Source organism: Mus caroli, unplaced genomic scaffold, assembly GCF_978045245.1.
Source record: "Mus caroli unplaced genomic scaffold, Mus_caroli_1 scaffold_10, whole genome shotgun sequence".
NCBI lineage: Eukaryota > Metazoa > Chordata > Mammalia > Rodentia > Muridae > Mus > Mus caroli.
The window spans coordinates 89,482,989-89,505,304 of NW_028227265.1; the positions used below are offsets into that span (position 1 = coordinate 89,482,989).

General features: G+C 43.3%; 1 protein-coding gene across 2 annotated transcripts in view; it reads left to right on the forward strand.

Moving 5' to 3' along the window:
- The first annotated feature begins 7,388 nt into the window (after positions 1 to 7,388).
- The window catches only part of Mtmr7 (myotubularin related protein 7), an 86,896-nt gene continuing 71,968 nt past the window's right edge, over positions 7,389 to 22,316 (forward strand). The window contains exon 1 of one of the 2 annotated variants that reach the window (XM_021169676.2): positions 7,389 to 7,492. In XM_021169676.2, coding sequence (XP_021025335.1) covers positions 7,469 to 7,492 — 24 coding nt within the window. In that variant the 5' untranslated portion in view covers positions 7,389 to 7,468. The remainder of the gene's footprint in view (positions 7,493 to 22,316) is intronic. The other variant, XM_085844006.1, reaches the window with a different exon arrangement.

Here is a 22,316-nt window from a genome sequence, read left to right on the forward strand (position 1 = left end):
GGAAGAATCTGCATGAATATGGAGGACTAGAGAGGTGAGATCGGGGCATTAGAGTCATGTGAGTGCCTTGGTACTTGCAAATTAGAAATCTTGAAATATTTAGGTTTTTCATATTATGATAAATATCTCAATCAGATTGAGATCCATACAAGGATCAATCTGCTTAAATATTTATACTAGTGAGCTTGGGCTGACATAACAATAACAACATTCACTGAGTTTTGGAGTCTATCTTTTCAAGATGAAGGTTTGCTAGAGTTTAGTTGTTGGTAAGGGCTTTCTTTGTTAGCTACTGACATATACTTTCTCTCTATAAAATGAGAGAGGGCAGAGAGAAGGGAGGGAGAAAGGAAGAAATAGAAAAAGCGGGGAGGGTAGAGGAAGAGGGGAAAGGTGAGAGAGAGATTTTTATTCCTTCCTCAGCACAGGGCACTAGCTGTATTTGTTTAGGGATCTAGTTTTATGACTTTATTTAACCTTTATTACCTCCTAGCAGATCCCATCTTCAGTTATAGTTGTATTTGGGGTTATAACTTCGATATAGGTTTTCACGGGGACACAAACATCCAATCCACAATTATATTTGAAACTAAGAATGTGATGCGAAGAGAAAAAGAAGAGGAAGAATAAAGGAGAAGAGGGCTTAGTTAGTGGTGTCATAAATAGATGTCCATGTCCTTAGGATGATTAAGAACGTCACTGCCACTGAAGTGCATACCCTGCAATGAATGTTTTCAAAGGACACACATAACTTCACATTTTGAGACATTTTGAAACACCAACCCAGAAATATTTTCATTAGCTTTCATCACCAGCATCCATTTTTGTTCCAACTCTCTGACATTTGAACAAAATGAGGTCGCTCACCCAAAATTGGCATCAATCTGTACATCTGGTCATTCATCCTTCAAGGCATATGAATTTCCAGAAAACCACAGGGATTTGCCCCCTGGGAGAATTACATTTCCTCCTCCCCTTGTTTGCACAACATTGTGAATGTACCTGATCCTGAACCCTTAAGACAGGAGCCTATGGGTCCCTGTTCATTCAGAGATGATGCACCTAGCACTCAAGAGACTGGAGGCCCCAGGGAGTTTAGAGGTCAGGTAGGGTGGGAGGTGGGGGCATCCATGTGGAGATGTGGGATGTGGAGCAGTCAGAGGGTAGATGGGTGGGGCAGGGAATGGAATATGGAGTGTAAAAAATAAATTAAAAATAAAGAAAATTAAAATAAAAAAGACTGGAGTCTTAAAATGGGAGAAGAACAAATTTCTTGTTATTTTTTTAATCATAAATTAAAAAAATAATCAGCACAAAGGCACAACAAATTGTGGTGAGCCACGCCCATAATCTATCATATTTCTAGTTGAGGCTGGCCAGGGCTCCGTAATATAACCCCTATCTTCTCAGATACCTTCAGAGTACGTGAACAGACGTTCAGGTCAAAAGTCTATTGTGCTAAAACAGTATCCACTACAACATAAACAAGCTGAAGTGCCTTTTACTGCTCTCGGCCCCAGGCAGAGCTGATAACACCACTGAATAGGTTACTGATACATTACCTCAGACAGTGGTAAGAGCATGATGGGAGGCAACTTGTCCTTCCTGTAAAGAAACTTTTCCCACATGTCTTAGACTTCTACAGATCCCTAGAAAATTCATTGCGATGTCAGGAGCCTAGCTGATCCCGGAGTTTAGCCTTCAATTTGTGGTACATGTGTGTGCTTCCTTGGGCCTCTCCTACTTTTTGCTTCCTATATACAATGAAAAAAAATGATTATTGTTGTCAGTGTAGTAGACCTTGGGATCCTGGATACAGTGTACTGACCAAACTCCTGTGGAACAGTTGTGACAGAGAGGCAGAAAATTATATTTCTGGATGGAAATAAATTGGTTTGGATGATGTGATCAGTTTGTATATGCATGGCCCAGGGAGTGAAACTATTTGGGGGTGTGGCCTTGTTGGAGTAGGTGTGTCACTGTGGGCATGGGCTTTAAGACCCTCATCTTACCTGCCTGGAAGTCAGTCTTCTCCTAGTAGCCTTCAGATGATGATGTAGAACTCCCAGATCCTCCTGCACTATGCCTGGATGCTGCCATGTTCCCACCTTGATAACTGGGCTGAACCTCTGAACCTGTAAGCCAGCCCCAATTAAATGTTTTCCTTGTAACAGTTGCCTTGGTCATGGTGTCTGTTCACAGCAATAAAACTCTAACTAAGACATATGATTTTTGCCTGATTCAATGAACAAACTTGAGTCACTCTGCAAGAACTGCATGCTGGTGGGGTTGTTAATAAGAATTTGGAATGAACCTCAAAGCCTTTGGTAGAGAACTACAGACACAAACAGGTAGAGCTAAGCAAATACAGGCTACAAAAAGGAGTTGGTTGATAATTGAAAGAAGTCTCTCCTGAGTTCAGTGACTGATTTGGCTGACTTTGTAAGAGACAGAAGAAGATGAGTCTGGCCCTTATACAACAGAGTAAGGAAACAGTCCAGACAGCAAAGCACTTAAAGGTTTTAAGTGGCAGAGTTATAATGATGAGAGCTGCATTTTATGAGAATTAATATGGCAGCAAAAAGCAATGTCCCAGCCAGGAAGAAACAATGAGGATCTGAAGTTGAGTAACAAAAGTGAAAAAAAGGAGAAAAAGGAGGTAGTGAAGAAATGTCTTGATGTGGAGCCAGTAAGAGACAAAGCCAAGAACGTCTCCAGGCCTACTGGGCTTTTAAAATAAACAAGAGCCACAATGCAGTCGGGAAGTGATTTGATACTAGGTGAGTGGATTAGCTGGGTTTTCACAATGCTTTGACACAAGACATGCCATAAACAAGCAAAAGGGGAAAGATATCTTGGAACATGATTTTGGGGTTTTGCACACATGTACTTGGGTAGCACATCACGCCGGAAGTGTGTGGAGAAGAACCATTCACCTCAGGGGTGACAGGAAGTAGAATGATAGCTCTAACCTTCAAAGGCAATGCTTCCCACTGAGTCACGTCTTCCAGCTGGGTCCCCACATCCTGAAGTTTCTACCATCTCCTGAGATAGTACCACTCTCTGAGACCACATGTTCAGCAGATGTGGGATAATATTTACTATTCAAATATATAACATAGAGCTAATATATAAGATAAAACTGAAAAGAAAACACATTATATATTATATACGATATAAATCTAACTAGAGTTAATACTATTAGATCTTGAAAGCAGGGGACATGGTTGCTGTCATTCATGCTATGAAAAGCTCCAGTGCTTTTAGTAAAACAAGCCCTCCACAGTGGTCTTTATTGAAAAAGGTATTATATGCTTGGTCTTGTGGAATTTACATAATCACCCTAAGGGAGGTATAATTAATCTATACTTTCATATTTATTACCTTTCACATTTCCACCAACGTCATGCATACATAAAATAGAAAACATTATAATGAATATACCACACACATATCCATCTGTTCAGCATGGCAAAGAGAACTTTGAAATATCTGTCTTAGCCTGTGTTGGCTTCAGTATTCAAAAGTACTATAAACTGGGTGGCCTATAAAGAACAGACATCTGTTTCTTACCATTCTAGAGGCTGGGAAGTTCAAAATAAAGATATTGACTTCTTCGTGCTTGGTAAAGATCCACCTCCTGGTTCATAAATAACTGTCTGTCCACCATAACTTGCTTGATGGAGAAAGATGAGGGGTTTCCTTATGGAGCTTGATCCTATTCATAACAGGACTTAGTGACTCCTAAAGGATCTGCCACCTTAGTTCCCCAACTTCTAATACTACTGCCTCAGGGGTTCAAATCCTGACATATACATTTCAAAGTAGCACAAATACTCAATCCATGGTACCATCATCATACACATCTTATATACGAGAGACCTGAAACTGAGAGTAAATAGCTTAGTCAACGTTACAGAGTTAATATGGGTCACAATCGTTATTTGAATAAAAGCCTGTCTCCTTTTGGTGCCCAAGTTCTCAACCATACCTGGTTTGTGACAAGTGGATTATCATTGCATGTGTATGATTGTGTGCATTTGTGTGTATGTGTGTGTATAGACCAGAGATCAATCTCAGGAGGTATTCTCTACCTTGTTTTATGAGACTGGGTCTGTGGCTTGTTTGATTAGACCAGAATGGCTGATCACTGAGCCTAGGCACCCACTTGCCTCTGCTTTCTCAGGGGTGGGATAACAGGCATTTCTTCCACCATACTTAGATTTTGTAGAAGCTCCGGGGATCCAAACACAGGTCTTCAGTCTAATGTGGCAAGAACCTTACCACCTGAGCTATGTCTCTAGCCTGCAAAGGACATCCAAGGGGCTACACCTAGGAGTAAATGGAGCTGTAATGTTTAAGGAGAGAATTGAGAACTGGATATACCAAGATGGAAATGGCATGTATTAAAGTAGTGCTTGAAGGGATGGGAGTGAAATGAATAGGCAGTTTGAGTGCCCCGAGGACACAGATTTGGCTTAAGCCCCAAATCTTCCTGGAGAGAGAACAAAATAAGGAGACTATTTAAAACCCCTGCCTGATCAGAGAGTTAAGAACTCTTTTTTGGCTGCCCTAATGTTTCTTTTCTGGTTTCTGGAAAAAAGGCAGAGCTGTCTACAATCCACTTAGTGGGCTTTCCCCCCGCCCTCTACATCTTTGGTACAGGACTAGTCAAAGAAGCCATGATATTTCATACTTCGTTTAAACTGTAAGGTTGGGGATGCCATTTTTTCCCTATAAGACAAAACCCCAGATGCATCTCTGACTTTCTCATATTTGTGCCTAATAACATTTTCTATCAGAGGCTGGACTCTTCTACAGGTTGCACGGATCATTAGGGTCTAATAATGCTGACTCGGGTTTTAGCAAATGTGCAGTCTTTAGCCACACTGGTCCCCGAGGGAAACGCTTTTTGGCATCATTGCCTGATCAGAAATCTGACTTGTCTTGGAAGAGATCTAAACTATTCCAGAAAGACTTATAAATGTGCGGCACATTTCCAGATTCCTTTAGGCCAGTGAAGTTCACAGGCTGTTAGAGGAAGCTCCCAGTTTATATCAAGCTTTTATTTGAGAACTCCTCCAGCAACATCAAACTTTAAGAAGTAAGTATCTGATCCTTGGTAATAGCATAAAAAATTCAAGGTACAAATCACCCTTTGGGGGTTTCCTTAGGCATTTCCCCATATTTTGTGAGCATCCGAGTTGGTTTCCCCACATTTGCTTGGTGTTAGCTGTATTATATTTATAACGTAGTAGCCTCATCTACATCAATCTTTTGGCATCGGCTGTGATACTCTGAGTTCGAATTGCTTAAATATTGACAGCGTCTCTTTGGTAAGTGATTGCTCAGCCTTATCACCAGGATGAATTTAGACAGCCCATGAATATAGACATATTGATACAAGGCATTTTAATAATGTATGTTCTCCCCTCATATTACTACTCTAAGATGCCTTCTACAAAACAAAAACAAAAACCTTCAGTGTCTTCCACTCTACTGGCTGTTGAGTAGTGAAAACAGAGAGCCTGGAGGATATACGGTAGTGTTATGAGTATGAGAGACTTCATGGGGTTACTGAGGACTAGACCTTATCCCTGAATAACCTCTGTAACTATGGGGTTAAAGGACAAGTTGAGAAAGATTCCTTAGGGAGTTATTAGATTAAGCCAAACTGCAGTTAGTAGAAACTTGTTTCTCTATTATTACAATATTTCCATCATATTCTGTTAACTTATCCTAATAATTGGCTTATAATAGATTAATTTAACTTAGTGCTTATTTTACGAGTTTTTAATTAAGTACCATGATTTTTGAATCATCAACAATTTAGACTAATCTTGAATTGTTCAGACATATCTCTTCACCTATGTATAGATGTTTTCAAATCTGTACTATAATATTTGTGTGTAAAAGTTGCTGATCCAGTACACTATTTATCAGCCTACCAGAAGACAGAATACTGAAAACACATTATTCCAGTACTTCTGTCTGATTCAGAATATTCCCTCCAAACAGATGTAAGCTCATTATATCATAAAATCTAATTTGGAGATGAGGTCATATAGACAGAAAATGATGTTTTCAGTCTGTAAATAAGGACACTGGAGCTGGTTTGAATCGAGACCAGAAAGTACTACTGACTAAAGTGGGACTTTCTTTGACTACCCCGATGTTCTTAACAAAAGAGAAAATTACACTTTGACTTATTCTTGTCATTTACAAGTGATGTTTTATAGCTTGTTCCAATCTACCCTCTCGGGTGGTAGGAGTATGAATATGGTCCAAAACGTGCGAAGGGGATGTGACAATTTTAAAATGAATTCGACATTAATGAAAACATATTTTGAAGGTTGCAATATGCCGGTATTGAACAGGAGATTAAAAAAAATAAAAACAAAAACAATGTGTAAGGTCAAAGAATTTACAAAAATGTCATAAACAGGGGCCAGGAAAACAACGAAACAAATACTACTCCAAGAACTGTTCTATGAAACTTCAGTATGGCAGAGGGTGTTTTTAGTCTCTGGGTTCCCTTGGTGCCTTAAAGGGACCTCATAGTAGATACTTTGTGTCTCTAGCTGTCGTTTAGTTACAGCTAGGTAAAGACAGCCGATATGTACCTAACACAGGATCTGGGGTTTTCACATCTCTATCAAGATTCCAACAGTGAAGTCACATGGTTATGTGAGATGTCTGACTTGACAGCAAACTTAGTACTAGGGCACAAACAACATTGGTATTAGTCTCACTTTCATCCCAAAGACCGCTGACTGAGCCCGTGCCAGAATACAGCCAGAACTCAGTAGACTATGCATACTGCATCAGGGTGCAGTCATTTTTCCCCCCTACCACATTCTGAAGTTCCACCTATCTTCGGATGCTCTGGAAGGCAGCCAATGAGGGTGTAAAGCTGCACAGATTCATTCGCATCTCTCCACGAAACCACACCCAACACAAGGCCCTCTTTGTGCCTTAGGAAACAGTGGTGCCACAGTATTACCGTTTTATGCTGCCTGACTCTCTTTGGGTTTGGATTTTTCTTTTTTAAGTATGGGGGTATCTTTATATCACTTTTACTGTTCCAAGCTGCTGGACCCAAATGATCCTCCTGCCTCAGCCTCCTGAGTGGCTGGGATTACAGGCAAGCGCCACCGCAGCCAGCTTGAAGATGCCCATCTGGAAAAATACCTAGTGACTTGGGCAGTGAGAGCCTCCTCCAGAGAGGGAGCGGGAAGGAGAGCAAAGTCCAAGGGTGAGACCCGCAGGTGCGAGCAGGCGCAGAGCCGCTATCCTAGGCCTGCGCAGGCGCCCAGCACCACCGGCGCACCTGGAGGAGGAGCCAAGCCCGGGACCCGCCCACGCCCGCGGCCGCCGAAGCCCCCTCCCCGCCCTTCCCATTGCGCCGCACGCGCGCGCAGGTGCGTGAGGCCGCGCCCGCCGGGGACCCTGCAGACGCGGGCCCGCCATGGAGCACATCCGCACGCCCAAGGTTGGTGGCTCGGGCGGAGGAGGCAGAGAAGGAGGAGGGATGCTGAGCGCACGGGGCTGCCCGGCCGGGAGCTGGACCGCGAACGAGGGAGGAGCTGGCGGCGCCCTAGCATCTCCCAGAGCACTGCGAGGCCGGTCTTTCTCTTGCTAGCTCACAGGCCTAGCTGGGGCCAATCTCTTGTCCTTGGGGGTGAGGTGGTGCGCAGTGGCCGCAGGGGTGGGCAGGAGGAAATGGACCCCATTTGTCTGTTGAGTAACCGGGTGCTGATAAACGGTTTTTCTTGCCCCGTTCTGGGCTTTAAATATTTTCATTTAAAGAAGGTGCTGGTAGCTCTGAGCAGTTGAAAAGGAAGCAAGCTCTTGAATAGCAGGTGCAAAGAAAGTGCGTTATAGACAGATGGTTTGAATGAACTTGGAAGCTTGTTGAAGCTAAGGATTGGACTCACCCGAAGCATCCTTTCCCATTTTGGAGCTGCTAGGGACCTGCAGCTGAGCCTAGGATACACATTTGCCATGACTGAATGATGGCGTATTCTTCTATTTCCCGTTTGTTTGGCCCTTTGGGAAGAAGATGCTGCGTATAGATTTCACCCGTGAGTGTGTGTTAAAACACACCGGCGTTTGCTGCTCAACAGAAATGATTATTTCCAGATTATACAGTTAATTAAGACTGGAAATCTTAGGCATAGTACCAAACCTTGCCACTCTTTGTTGCAATATAATTTAGAATTAAAATAATGATAGAGATTCTTGTCTGATTTTAAAAACCTCTGGAAAGGAAGACCTTTTTTAAAATCCCGTTGTTTCTCTCTTAGTTACCACCACACAGTCCTTTCAGAATCATCTTATATTTAAAATCTAGGTCCCAGACAGACTTAGACCAAAATTATATCCGAGTGCACAGAACTCATGTGATCCCAGGACTATTATCATTTCATGGGAACGTATATTTAATTACTTTGCTCCTTATCCAGCAAGAATTTATCCCTACATTCTGAGATGGTTGCCCATACCTCTTAGTAAAAGCCTCATTAATATTGTGTTCATGGAAGAATTAGTCTTCTAGCCTGCTGGAGAATGTCAGTTCCAGGTGTGAGTTTCAATTGTATTGATGTTGCACCATGGAATTTAATTGTTGCTTTACAATCAGGAAGTTGTAAACTTAGGAGACAGTGCCATAAACCACAAGATAGGTGGCTCAGGGCTCTCAGGTCTTAAGTGGTACTAAATAATTTATTCAAGAGTGATGAGTTTAACCCATGATTCTCTTTGTCTCTTGCCAAGGGCGTTCCTCTTTCATGATGAAGGGGCCCTTTGTACAGGTGGTGTCTTATGTGGATGTCGGCAGTGAAGATGACAGGGTATTTATTGTGGCACTGGATGGCATTGTCGTATTCAGTGTGAACTTGGGAGAGCGATATCACTTTCTGGACTTTACTCTGTTTCACCTCAGACAAAGCCATATCTATATATTTTTTTGTTTTGCTTTGTTTTGAGGCAGGGTTTCTCTGTATAGCCCTGGCTGTCCTGGAACTCACTCTGTAGACCAGGCTAGCCTCGAACTCAGAAATCCGCCTGCCTCTGCCTCCCAAGTGCTGGCATTAAAGGTGTGTGCCATCACTGCTTGGCAGAGCCATATATTTAAACCTGAATAACAGGAAGTATTTTTTTTTAATTGGTTTTCATCAACACCCTCTAGGCCGTGTAGACATTTGTGTGTCTGGAAATGGGAAAAAAATGGGTGGTTGGGATGGAGAAGTCCCTGAAGTGTCTTTGAATTACATGGCCGTTAGCATTAGAATAATAAACTGTAACAACAAAACGCTGAGGTTACACATATTAGGTGGATGAGATTTGTTTATCTGTTTCATTCCACAAGCATTTACGGGTTATGTTCTGTGCAGTTTGTGAAATGCTTGAAGTACCACACATGCAGGAACTCATAGTCTGGATGGGGGTACCAGTTGTGACATGGGATTATACAACTGAGACAGACATGAACAAGGTACAGTGGATGTAAAGAGAGGAATCGATAGAGGGATAGTCATTACATGGCCCTGTATATCTCTCTACCCACTGTGTCATGTGTGTGTTTCCATGGGAAAATGAGAAAAGTCTTCTTAGCATAGTTGACTGTTACCACTCAAGGAGTTGATGCTCAAGAGCACTTGAGACAGCTGTCACATAATTCTGCAAATATCCATTAGAATAAATAGTTGCAACCTCAAAGAATCTGAAAACCGCAAGATTGGGCTGAAAATAAAATCCGTTGAGGCAAAATAACTTCCTTTTATCCTATGTTTTTAAGTCTTAAAAGGATTTTCACCATTCAGGAAGGTCCAGCCCAGAGCCATGGGCATGTGTGACTAAGGGTATCTGAATGCAGCCTAACACAAAACAGTAAACTTAAAACAGTCTATGAGATCAAACAAACACAACTCAACCACAGGGTACCAGACTGCCCACACTGTCGATGATAATGTCATCTAGCTACATCAAAAGGTTGAATACGCTGGGCTTGGAAGATGGCTCCGGGGATAAAGTGTTTGTTGCACAAGTATGAAGATGGGAGTTTGGATTCCCAGCGACCACATTGAAAGTTGGGCATGATGGCACACCCCTGAATCCCCAGCACTGAGGGGTGGGTGGAAACAGGAGGATTGCCAATGCTCACTGGGCAGCCAGTCTAGTCAAGACAGCAAGCTCCAGGTTCAGTGAGAGAGACCCTGTCTCAAAAATTAGGTGGAGGGGCAGAGGCAGTTTAAGGGGACATCCAGTGTCAAGCTCCAGCATCTAGGAGTGCATACACTATACGCACGGTTTTTCAAACATTATTGGCTGTGTGCAAAGCGTACAGCTACCTGCAGAACATACATTGTCAACTGTGCAGTTGGTGGTCATATTCATACGTACACTTCATGCTCAGTTTTATTCTCAGGGGAGCTGAGTGGGAAGTTTCCTTTTCTTTCTTGATTTCATAGTTTTATGTCTTAGGTTTGTATATGCAAAGTTTGCTTAACAGATCCACCTTTTGTTTGATGCACTATTTATCAGGATACAAATGGGTTTGTTTGGAGGAAAATAAATGTATACATGTATGAGATACCGTTGCTTTTACATTGACAGTATAAGTTATTGTAATAGCTGTCACAGCCTGTGTTCTGGAGTGCAGTTTAAGAAGATACATACATATGAATAATTAGGGCCCCATAGATATTTTTTCCCTCTGTGAGTGCCTGCATGTACACTTTACTGAAGCTTTTCACAGAACATATGCTAAATAGAATGTGTTTCAACCAGTGATCCCATGCAAGGAGAGAATACTCCAAGGATGAGATGTCTTGGATGGAAGTGAGGCCGTTCAGGGTTTTCCCTTCACAGTGGAAATCAGGGTTTCTGCTCTGCTGTTGATCTTCCTTTCTGGGTGGTAACCCAGAAAACTCACCCGTGAGAAAATTTAGCCCCATTCGAAACTTAGCAAGTATTTGAGCTCAAGTATTACTTACATCAAAAGGCTTCTGAGTTCCTTGAAACAGCTTGAAGTGTTGGTAGAATTTCATTTGTTTGTTTGGGGTCTGGCTGAGAATAATCTTCTGAAAGGCATTTCCTCCACATTTGTAAATTTGAGTTATTAATGGAATATGTGGTCATCTCTAATACAGACCTTCAAATGTTTACTTTAAGTGTAACTCCCACTCCCTAGCCTGAGCCCTTACTTACTGTAGAGTCTCCTCATTTTCTGTTTTCTTCTTTCCTGGGTAATTCTGTTATGACATATGGTCACACTTTACTTGCGTTAATTCTCTTATAGCAGCAACCAAATACCTGGCAAAAGCAACTTAAGGCGGGAAGGGTTTATTGGCTCACATTCTCAGAGCTTACAGTCCATGGAGGGGCAGCCATGATGGTGGAAAGGGTTGGTCTTTGCGGCTCCCCAGAAGGCAGAGAAAGGGAAATGTTATTGCTTAGTGGTTACCCCTTTTCTTCTGTTGCCCGCCGCTTTTGTGTGTCCCCCTGGTAAGAACACGCTCAGGGCAACCGGAATCCTCTGCAGTACAAACTTTATTGCTTACCCCATCAGGAGCCAGTGGAGAAAGGAGACAGAGAGAGAGCGAGAGATGGTGGAGCCCCCTCCCTTTTATGGAGGACTGTCCTCCGCCTCGGACGTGTCACTCCCTGATTGGCTGCAGCCCATCAGCCAGAGTTGTCATCACGGGAAAGGCAGAGCACATGGGGTGGGAAACTACCCCAGCGCATGTGCAGATGGTTTGTTTACTACTTAGAACACAGGTGTCAGTGCCATCTTATAATGGCGAATGTGAGGACGGCTCCTTACATCTCCCCCTTTTCTTTTATTTAAGAGCAATAGGCCACCCATAATAATGAGAGTGGAGATAGAGGTCAAATCCCCAGTGTGCAGGTAAAGGAGCCGTACACAAAACCTCCTCCCAGGCTCATCACCCGGAGGGGTCCTGGTCTGGTCCCGTGTCGTTTTTCCTGGGGGAAGGACACTTGGACACTCAACCTTCTTGAAAGATGACATGTCTCCCTAGAATAGGCTCATAAATGCCACAGAGCCCTTCTACTGCAGTGCTTAGCCGTGCAACTCTCTCGGGCTGCTGAAGCACACTCACTCTATCCCGTGCAATGAGACTAGCCTCGTGGGGTGCAAGAGCTGAGTGGCCAGCGACCTATTGCTTAAGCATAGATAACCATATATCAGGGGAAGCACCATGTTCTAGTGCTGCAAGCGCCTGGGAAATAACCACCATGTCTCTCCTAATTTGGGCCTTAAGCTTACAGACCAATCAAAGAAGCAACACTAATCCACAGCAAAGAACAGCTCCAAATAATTCCACCCCCACCCATTCTTTAAAGAAGGAAAATGTTGAAAAGATAGTCCTTAGGTCAGGGACAGGTCCAAGTGCATGGGGCAAGTCTTAATTTTCAAAGGGTCTGTTCAAATTTAGCCGTCCAATTCTGTATCTCCCAACGCTGCTTTCCCTTTGTTGTTGTCGCACTGGACATCACCAAGACGAGGGACATCAGTATTCCCTTGGTCAGTCTGGATTTTTCGGGTGAGTCTTTCTGGTATGGGTTGTCTTCATTCTGTGGAAAAACACAAACAGCTCCCCTGGATCTTATCAAAATAGGATCCGGGCCTTTCCATTTGTTATTTAAAACATCTTTCCATTTAACCATCTCTTTGGGCCTATCTGGCTCTGAACAATGTCGTTCAGCCGTGGTATGGCCATGAGAATCAAGATTTAAAAAATTGAGTGTAAAAGTGCTGTAGACACAGACACTCTTGGTACTCGGGGTAGAGCCTCCTCTTTCTGTTTTATTAGATGGAAGTCCAGTCAGGTGGGTCACATCCATCTGACGGCAGAACTGTTGGAATTTTTGAGATGTATAAGCTGGTCCATTATCAGTCTTAAGGAGTTTGGGTTTTCCCCAAGCACTCCATGCCTCAAGGCAATGTTGAATCACATGTGAGGCCTTTTCTCCGGTTAAAGGAGAGGCAAACATGATGCCAGAGCATGTGTCAATGGACACATGGAGATATTGAAGTTTTCCAAAGGAAGAAACATGTGTAACATCCATTTGCCAGACCTGTAGAGGTCGAATACCGCGTGGGTTAATTCCCACCTGAGGAACTGGCAAGAACTCATAGCAGCTTTGACATTGAGTAACAATGTCACGGGCTTCTTTTCTCGTCAAGGAGAAACGGCGGCGTAATGTTTCAGCCGTCACATGAAAATTGTTATGAAAATTTTTTGCAGCCTCTATCGGGGATGTTAGGGCAGCAGCCACCACTTTAGTGGCTTTATCTGCCAGATCATTCCCCAGAGCCATGGGGCCAGGTAGGCCTGAATGGGCTCTAACATGAGTAATATAAACAGGAAATCTTCTAGATAACAAAACTAATTGTATCTGCTGAAAAATATTGGCAACTTTACTGGAAGGCTTAATCACTCCAGCCACTTCTAAAAAATTGAGGGGTTCTAAAAAGGTTTTTAAAACTTCTAAAACCACTAAACATTCTACCACTTGAGGTGAATTTTCATTATATTGTTTGGATACTACTTCACCATTAGCCACATAGGCACCTATGCCAGTTTTTGATCCATCAGTATATACCACAACCCCATTTTTAAGTGGGTTTCTTACTGTTATTTGTGGAAACACAACAGATTGATTTTGGGCGAACTGTAAAATTGGATGTTTTGGATAATGGTTATCTATTTGTCCTGAAAAGGAGGTAACTAAAACTGCCCAATCATTAGATGTGGCTGCCAAGGTCTGAACCTGTGCAGCGGTATAAGGTACAATTAAAAGATAGGGATTTCGTCCAAAATGGGTGATCGCTGCTTTTAGGCCTTTAAGGGCGAGCTGTGCAATTGCATCACGATACCAATTTATTATTTTAGCTGGAGATACATTTGGATGGATCCACAACAATGGCCCATTCTGCCACAAAACTGCGGTTGGCAATTGTGCTGTCTTAAAGACACATAAACTAAAAGGCTGCGAATCCTCAATACGTTGTAATTGTGCATTCTGTAAGGCATCTTCCACCTTTTGTAAGGCCTGGCTAGCAGCTAGAGTAAGAGCCCTAGGGGAGGAGATATGAGAATCTCCTTCTAAAATATCAAACAAAGGCCTTAACTCAGCGGAAGGAATCTTCAAAAAAGGTCTGAGCCAGTTAATATCCCCTAACAGCTTCTGAAAATCATTTAAGGTATGGAGGTGATCTCTTCTTATCTCTACCTTTTGGGGCACAATTTTATTTGGGGACACCACAGAGCCCAAAAATTGTCCTGTATCAGAAATTTGGACCTTTTCTGTGGCTATCTGTAAACCCCACTGACTTAAAGTCTTAAGTAGAAAAGGATATGCCTTTTGTAGTATGGTAAGGTTTTTATGGCATAGAAGGATGTCATCCATGTAAAGAAGCAAAATTAAAGAGGGGAATTGTTCCCTCACTGGCAAAAGAGCTTCTTGCACATAAAGTTGGCACATTGTAGGACTATTGGACATTCCCTGTGGTAAGACCTTCCATTGATACCTCTTATCAGGTTCCATGTGATTAATAGAGGGGATGGTAAAGGCAAATCTGGGCCTATCCCTTGGACACAAAGGTATAGAAAAGAAACAATCTTTAATATCTATAATAATTAAATTCCAGCCACGTGGTAAGGCGGAAAGTACAGGGAGACCTCTCTGTACGGGGCCAAATAAGTTCATTTGCTCATTAATGGCTCTGAGGTCATGGAGCAGTCTCCACTTTCCTGACTTTTTCTTAATTACAAAAATTGGAGTATTCCAAGGTGAGGTAGATGGTTCAATATGGCCCAGTTTTAATTGTTCATTTCCTAACCCTTTTCCCTCTTTATAACCCATCTTTGCCATGATATTTCTTACTTTAACCGAACACCCTCCCGACGGGGCATTCTCATTGGACAAAACAAGGCCCAAATACTGCATAATATCCCTCCCCCAGAGGTTAACCGGGAGTGGGAGCACATAAGGTATGAATTTTCCTCGCTGCCCCTCGGAAGATTCCCATGTCAAGGCAACAGAGCTTATAGTGGGACATGATTGATATCCTAGGCCCTGTAATGAATGAGATGACTCTGTGGTGGGCCATGCTTTGGGCCACCAATGTGTAGAGATTATACTTTTATCTGCTCCGGTATCAAGGATGCCTTCAAACTCTTTTCCGCTGATCTTAAGGCGGGGCTTAGGTCTATCATTCAAAGATACAGCCAAATAGGCAGAATCATTTTCAGAGGAGCCCATTTTCTTTGTCTCAGGTCCTGCAGATTTCTCCCTGGTATTATCAGGGAGGAGTAGCAGCTGAGCTATCCTATCTCCTTTACTAATAGAAAAAACGCCCTTAGGGCTTGAACACAGGACCTGTATTTCAGGGGAATGTTGACAATCCATAACTCCAGGGTGGACTACTAAGCCCTGCAAGGTGAGTGAACCCCGGCCGAGAATAAGGCCCATGGTTCCAGGGGGCAAAGATGGTATAGGCTCCACCGGCACCGGCTGAATACTCATTTGAGGCATTAGTAGGAAATCGGAGGTGGCGCGCAGGTCCACCCTTGTGGGTCTTCCTGGGTCGCCTCTCTGACTGCTTCCTGGGTCCTGACAAACCGGTTCCCATATCTTTGAGGGCCCTGGGACCGAGGGCCCGATAGCCCGTTTTTTTGACACATCAGCTGATTGATTATCAGGTGGGGGAAGGAATCTGCCCTTTATATCCCTCACAGAGCGACACTGGTCGGCTCTATGATAGCCCTTGCCACACTTAGAGCAAAGAGTGAGGGTCCCCCTTTTTTTGTCTGGAGCTCTACAATCTTTCTTAAAATGCCCAGGCCTCCCACAGTTAAAACATGTCCTCCAATCATTTCTGCCTATGAAGCGTTTTTGGGATTGGAGGATGGCAGCCGCTAAGCCTGCATTGGTGAGAGGTCCCCCGAGCTCTCGACAAACCCTGAGCCAATCCTGTAAGCCTTTATTCTTTCTTGGTGCTATGGCCGTTCGACACTCCTGTGTGGCTTGCTCATAAATGAGCTGTTCTATCAGAGGTGCGGCTTGCTCTGAATCTCCAAAAATACGCTCTGCTGCCTCTGTCATTCTGGCCACAAAGTCTGAGAAGGACTCCTGGGGTCCCTGGATGATCTTGGTTAATTGTCCAGTGGCTTCACCTGTTCGGGAGAGTGCCTTCCAGGCCTTAATAGCCGCGGAGGAAATTTGGGCATAAGCTCCCCAGTGATAATTTGTTTGATCAGCGGTATAAGCTCCCTGACCCGTTAACAGGTCAAAGGTCCAATCTCTCTGCTCTGGAGTCAAAGCGGCAGCATTTGCTCGGGCCTGAGTTTGTGCAGCCTCTTGCCATAGTGCTCTCCATTCCATATATTTGCCCATACTGGGGAGAGCGGCTTTTGCAATCATTTGCCAGTCGGCAGGAGTTAGTGCCATGCCAGCAAGCCTGTCTAACTGCACCAAGGTAAAATTAGCATTGGCTCCATATTTACGGACCGATTCGGCAAGCTCTTTAATCTGTGTATAGTCTACCGGAGCGTGAACACGCCCACCCTCGGCTCCTTCAAAGACCGGAAATGCCTGTTGTATCTTCCTTTGTGCCTCTCTTGAAATGAAGGAGTCCGCGCACTGCCTCTTTGCACAGGGCTGACGCGCTACGCAGGGCGGAGGCTCCGCATAGGGCGGAGATGCACTATGACCTTGAAGCCGACTGCCCTGAGGCCGAGCAGCAAGCTGGCCTTTGCCAGTCGCTTTTGGCTTTTTTCTTGACCTATAAGCTCGCATTTCTCTCTCATAACAAGCTGCTTCCTCCTCCAAGTCTGTTTCCTCAGAAGGGCTAATTTCTTCATCTGATTCACAGCTATTAAGAACTGGCTCCTTAAACTCATCTCTTTTCTCCTCTTTCCTTCCAATCTCTCCCCAGGTATTTTTCCCTGACATTAACTTTTCTTTTTTCCTTTGTTTTCTCTCCTCTTTCCTTCTAATCTCTCCCCACTTTACTTCTGATAGACTGTCTTGAATTTCGTCCAGAATTCTCCACCCTGCCTTAACCACTTGTTGACATGTGAAAAGAAATAAAAGGGCTTTTAACACTAGAGAAAGTTCAAGACCAGACATACCTTGTAAAGCTGTAACGAACGCACATCCGTTCCCCAGCTGAAGAGTTCTGAACCCACGCCGGATCCTTCTCAACAGTCTGTTTTGTGGGAACACTTCATTACCACAGTTCCCCAGCTGAAGAGTTCTGAACCCACACCGGATCCTTCTCAACAGTCTGTTTTCCGGGAACACTTTATTAACCTCTCCTTCCCCGTGATGTAGTAGATCCCGGGTTTCGGCACCATTTGTTGCCCGCCGCTTTTGTGTGTCCCCCTGGTAAGAACACGCTCAGGGCAACCGGAATCCTCTGCAGTACAAACTTTATTGCTTACCCCATCAGGAGCCAGTGGAGAAAGGAGACAGAGAGAGAGCGAGAGATGGTGGAGCCCCCTCCCTTTTATGGAGGACTGTCCTCCGCCTCGGACGTGTCACTCCCTGATTGGCTGCAGCCCATCAGCCAGAGTTGTCATCACGGGAAAGGCAGAGCACATGGGGTGGGAAACTACCCCAGCGCATGTGCAGATGGTTTGTTTACTACTTAGAACACAGGTGTCAGTGCCATCTTATAATGGCGAATGTGAGGACGGCTCCTTACATTCTTCCCCTTGCTATCAGTCTGGGACCCCAGCCCTTGGGGTCCCATATTCAGTGTGAGGTTTTCCTCTTTGGTTAAAACTATGTGGAAACCTCCTCATGGACACACCCTGAGCTGTGCCTTCTTAATGTCCTAGATTGTTTTTTCTTTTTGTTTTGTTTTTTAAATCCAATTAGTTGAAGTCAACCATCCTACTTAACTCTACCAGTGTTTTTTTGAGCGAATTTTCTCTGAACCTAGGTACAAAACAAGAATCCCCAGGGGATTCTGGGGCTTTGTTCGACTGGCCTGTCCCATTTACCCGGCTTTATTTAGTGACCATTTCCTGACCAGGGCCATGGCCTTGATAGGCTTATCAAGTATGCCAGGTTCTCTTGTGTCCCAGGATTTGTGCAGTCATCCCATCTCAGGAAGAGTGGGGGAACCACACACTCTAATTTATTTTCTTCGCCAGGCTGGGTTTCTTTCTCAAAGTCCCAGTTCCCAATTACATGTGATCTCAGAGAGGCTGTCTGTCACCCATGTCCTTCGTCTGAATTAGACCTGCCTGTTTTTAATGGAGCCATTTTGTTGTTCTTTTATGGTCCTCGCTGTGATTACTGCATTCATTTGAGTGGTAGTTGTTGAATGCTAAGCTTCCTGTCTTAACTGAGAGGCTCAGAAGAAGGTGGATGTAATCACTCCTGCATTCATGGCACCTCAACAGTGCTTGCTGCCAAGCAAGCATGCACTAAATAAATAATAATTGCAAGAATGAATAGTATTCTTTATTTAGTACTTCATATTTTAGACTAGGCATTAGGAATCCAGGTTTCATACACATTGTACCTATAGCTTGATTGTATTGTGAGTCCTCTTAAATTATATATATATATATGTATATATATATATACACACGTGTGTGTATACATAGACACACATATATATACATATATGTATATATAGTGATTATATATTTATACACGTATATTCATATTCATCATAGTGATTTCATTTACATTTAATATGATAAAATGTAAATAACATAAAGCCACTCATATCAAATATGCAATCTAGTGGTTTTAGTGTGTGTTGAGCGTTGTGCAAGTATTGTCATTATCCAGTTTATGAACATGTTCATTATGCCCAGAGAAATCATTAGTGAGCTTTGGTTTATAAAGTCGTAACTGGATTCATACTGCTGCTTAATCCTGCTTTGGATCCTTATACCCATCTCATCCTCTCGGTTTGGTACCATGCACTGTATATTAGGTCTGGTTCTGTTACCTTCTTCCTCATCATGATAAACTAGGGTGTGTGCATTCTTAGCAGCTGATGCCATTTGCCCCCATTCTGAGAGCCTTGACCTTGGTAACTTCACCAGGTCTCTCACTTAGCCCATCCCCCATCACTCCTCCAAATAGTTCATCCGAGAAGGAAGGGAAGTACAGCCTTTGGAAATGACTTGAGTGAATCCTGATGTCCCTGATGATTGATGGTTTCCTTTTTTAGGCTGAAACAAAGTTCCATTAAGTCACTAATTTTAGAATCTTGCCTAGAATGAATGTCAAACTGACCGATTTGACTGTCTTTTCCATTTGGGAATAGTAATCTCATCTGTGTGCTCTCTCTTTGACATTAAGACTTGAGATTTTTCTTTCTCTCCGCCAGTCATTATCGTTATACCACTGGCACGGGGCCTTTCTCTTTCATTTAGCAAATAATCTGCAGATGATAAAAGTAACAGGGAGTGCATGCATGTTTGTGCACCCTGCCCACATCTGAACATTTTTATTGCCCCCATAGAAATCCAATACTCATTAGTGGTGACAGCCCAGTTCTCTTTCTCCTACCTCTACTGACCAATAATATATCCTTTATCTGTACTATATTATCTTCCTGAAAATCTCATATGAATTGAACCATAAAATCTGTGGCTCTTTATGGCCTTTTAAACTTGATTTCTAGATTTGCCCAGGTTGTAGTGTTACTCTACTAGAGTGTTTGTTGGCATATAGATAGGCTCCGCCCCACAGTTACTTGGCAACTGGCAGGTGCGCCTGACTCACTATAAAAGGGGCTGCTCCCTCCCCCCTCCTCTCTCTCTTGCTCTCTAGCACTTGCTCTCTCATCTTACTTCTGCTCCCTTGCCCTCTCTCCATGCTATGGCCGGCCTCTACCCCTCTTCTCTCCCTCCCTCCATCCTTCCCTCCCTCCCCCCTCGCCCCCTTCTCTCAGCTCCCCTCCCCATGTCATGAATAAACTCTATTCTATTTTATTCTGCTGGTACCTCATGGGGGAAGAGATGGCTCAGTGTGGGTCTGCAGAGGCACTCCCTTCCCCCACACCCTACCACACCCCCACCAAACATAACTCTGGTCTCTTAACGTTTTATAAAACACAACAGGGTTACTCTGACTGTTGCTAACAAATTCTACTGTGAACTTAAATGTATGGATTTTGAATGTGGACCCATGTTTCAGTTTTCTTAACAATGTCTTGTTTTTAAGAGTAGAACTGCCAAATTATGAGAGAGTTTTCTTAGTGTGTTAAGGACTTTCCTAAATTGCCCAAAGACGCTATACCATGTCTCAGGCAGCGGCTACTGTGGCAGGTTTGGATTGATTGATTGTTTCTTCACCGGCTACTGTGGCAGGTTTGGATTGATTGATTGTTTCTTCACCGACTCTTGCTAACTATTTTTTTCTTAGTCTCCTGCATTGGTTAATGCAACAGTATGGGAGGATGAGTTGCTGTGCCCACAGTTAGGAGGGTTTGGTCCATGATTGCTTGGCCTAGTTCAGTTGGGTTGAACATGGTGAGAATAGACAAGGGTGATAGAGGAGGGTCCTCATGGTGGACAGGAGACTGTAAAGAAGAGACTAAACAGGTATAATCTTCAGACTCATGTCCCCAGAGATCCCCTTCTAATCCACCAGCTGTTCACATAGTGCTGTTAGCAGGAGACAGTGTTCCACACATGAGCCTGTCTGTGGTATTTCACATTTAAGTGGTGACCCCATCCTGGTTGGTGTGAAATAGTCTCTCTCTCTGTTTTCCATTTGGATCCCCTAATGACAGAAGGCCTTAAGTGTCTTCTCATGTCCTTATTAACCATTTGGGTATTTTCTTTGGGTAACTTTATTTAAATCCTTTGCTTATTTTGAACTTGAATTTTAATTTTTTTCCGGATCTTTTAAAGAAATTATTTTTTAAAGTTACGACTGCATGTTCATAGTATGTACTAGTAGAGATCACTATTGAGCTTCCGTGGACACATGCCCTGCTGTGGTCATGTCCACTCTCCTATGCACCCTCTCCTTTAATATTTTAGTTGTTGAATTGTGAGAGTCCTTCTGGATGTAATTTTCTAGCCAGATATCTGAGTTGTCAGTGTTTTCTCTGCCACTCTGGAGGCTTCCCTTTCACTGTTTTGATAGAGTTTTTGGTTTTCATTTTTGGCTTTGAGATAATATCGTATTTCTCAGGCAGGCTCTGTCTTTTGATCTTGCTCTGTAGCCAAGTCCAGGATGACCTTAAACATCTGATCTTACCTTCATCCATCCTGAGATGATGGGCGTGTGCCGCCATGTCTGGTGCGAGCGATGCTGCTCAGTGGGGAAACAACTCAGGGTTCTCGCATTACCAGGCAATGCAAGCCAAGTCAGGGCAGTGCAGTGGCAGTCTCCCAACCCGAGCTGCATCCTTGAGCCTTTGTTAAGTGTCTTTGAAACACAGAGGTTGAAGTTTATTGACCCATGTGTTCGTGGCTTGTTTGTCTGCAGTGTGGGAAGGCAGTCATGGTGTTGCTGTCATGTGTTTCTGAGAATCAAGGTAATGTTTAGTTGGAAAAGCAGAACAAAACCAAAATGATGCATAAGCTCAACACCAGAAAAGGCCACTTCTCTGCAGTACCTTTCTCTATAGTACCTACAGAGACCAGCCTTTTTCTTTGTGTATAAATAGAAATGAAATTTAAAACAAAATTGGGTTCACCATGTTCTCTCTCTTTGCGTGTTCTTTTTTTATTGAATTTTCTTCTGAAAAAAATGACTTTTAATAATCTTGCAGACTATAATTATAGTCTGTGGTTTAACCACAAGTTATTTAGGGAGATGGGTCTTGTGGGTCATTTATATTTTCATACTTTGGTTCTGCAGTATCTGAAGGATATTGTATAATGAACAGCTTACATTTTTCTCTCCTCCCCACTCCCCTCAGTCATTTCAATCTAAGTAGCATGGAATGACTTCATTTTTCCCCCCACAGTAATAAATCTAGTGTTTTCTTTGGAGGCAAGGACTCTTCAGGTTTATTGGAAGCCTGCTTACATGATTTGATGTTTTTATAAATCCTGAGCACACTGCTCTGTATTGTCCCCTGGACACTGTGAGGGGGCAGGCAGGGGAGCCGTGTGTGCAGTGACCAATAGCATCTCCTGTTTCTCACCCAGACGCCTTGTGTCTATAGGGATTCTGGGAGGTTGCTTGCTATGTGGTAAGCAGTTAAATTCTCAGGTACTTCATCAGCCTTAGGATAAACATTTAATATATATTTGATATTTAGCTTATACCCGTTTTACCACTAACCACAATAA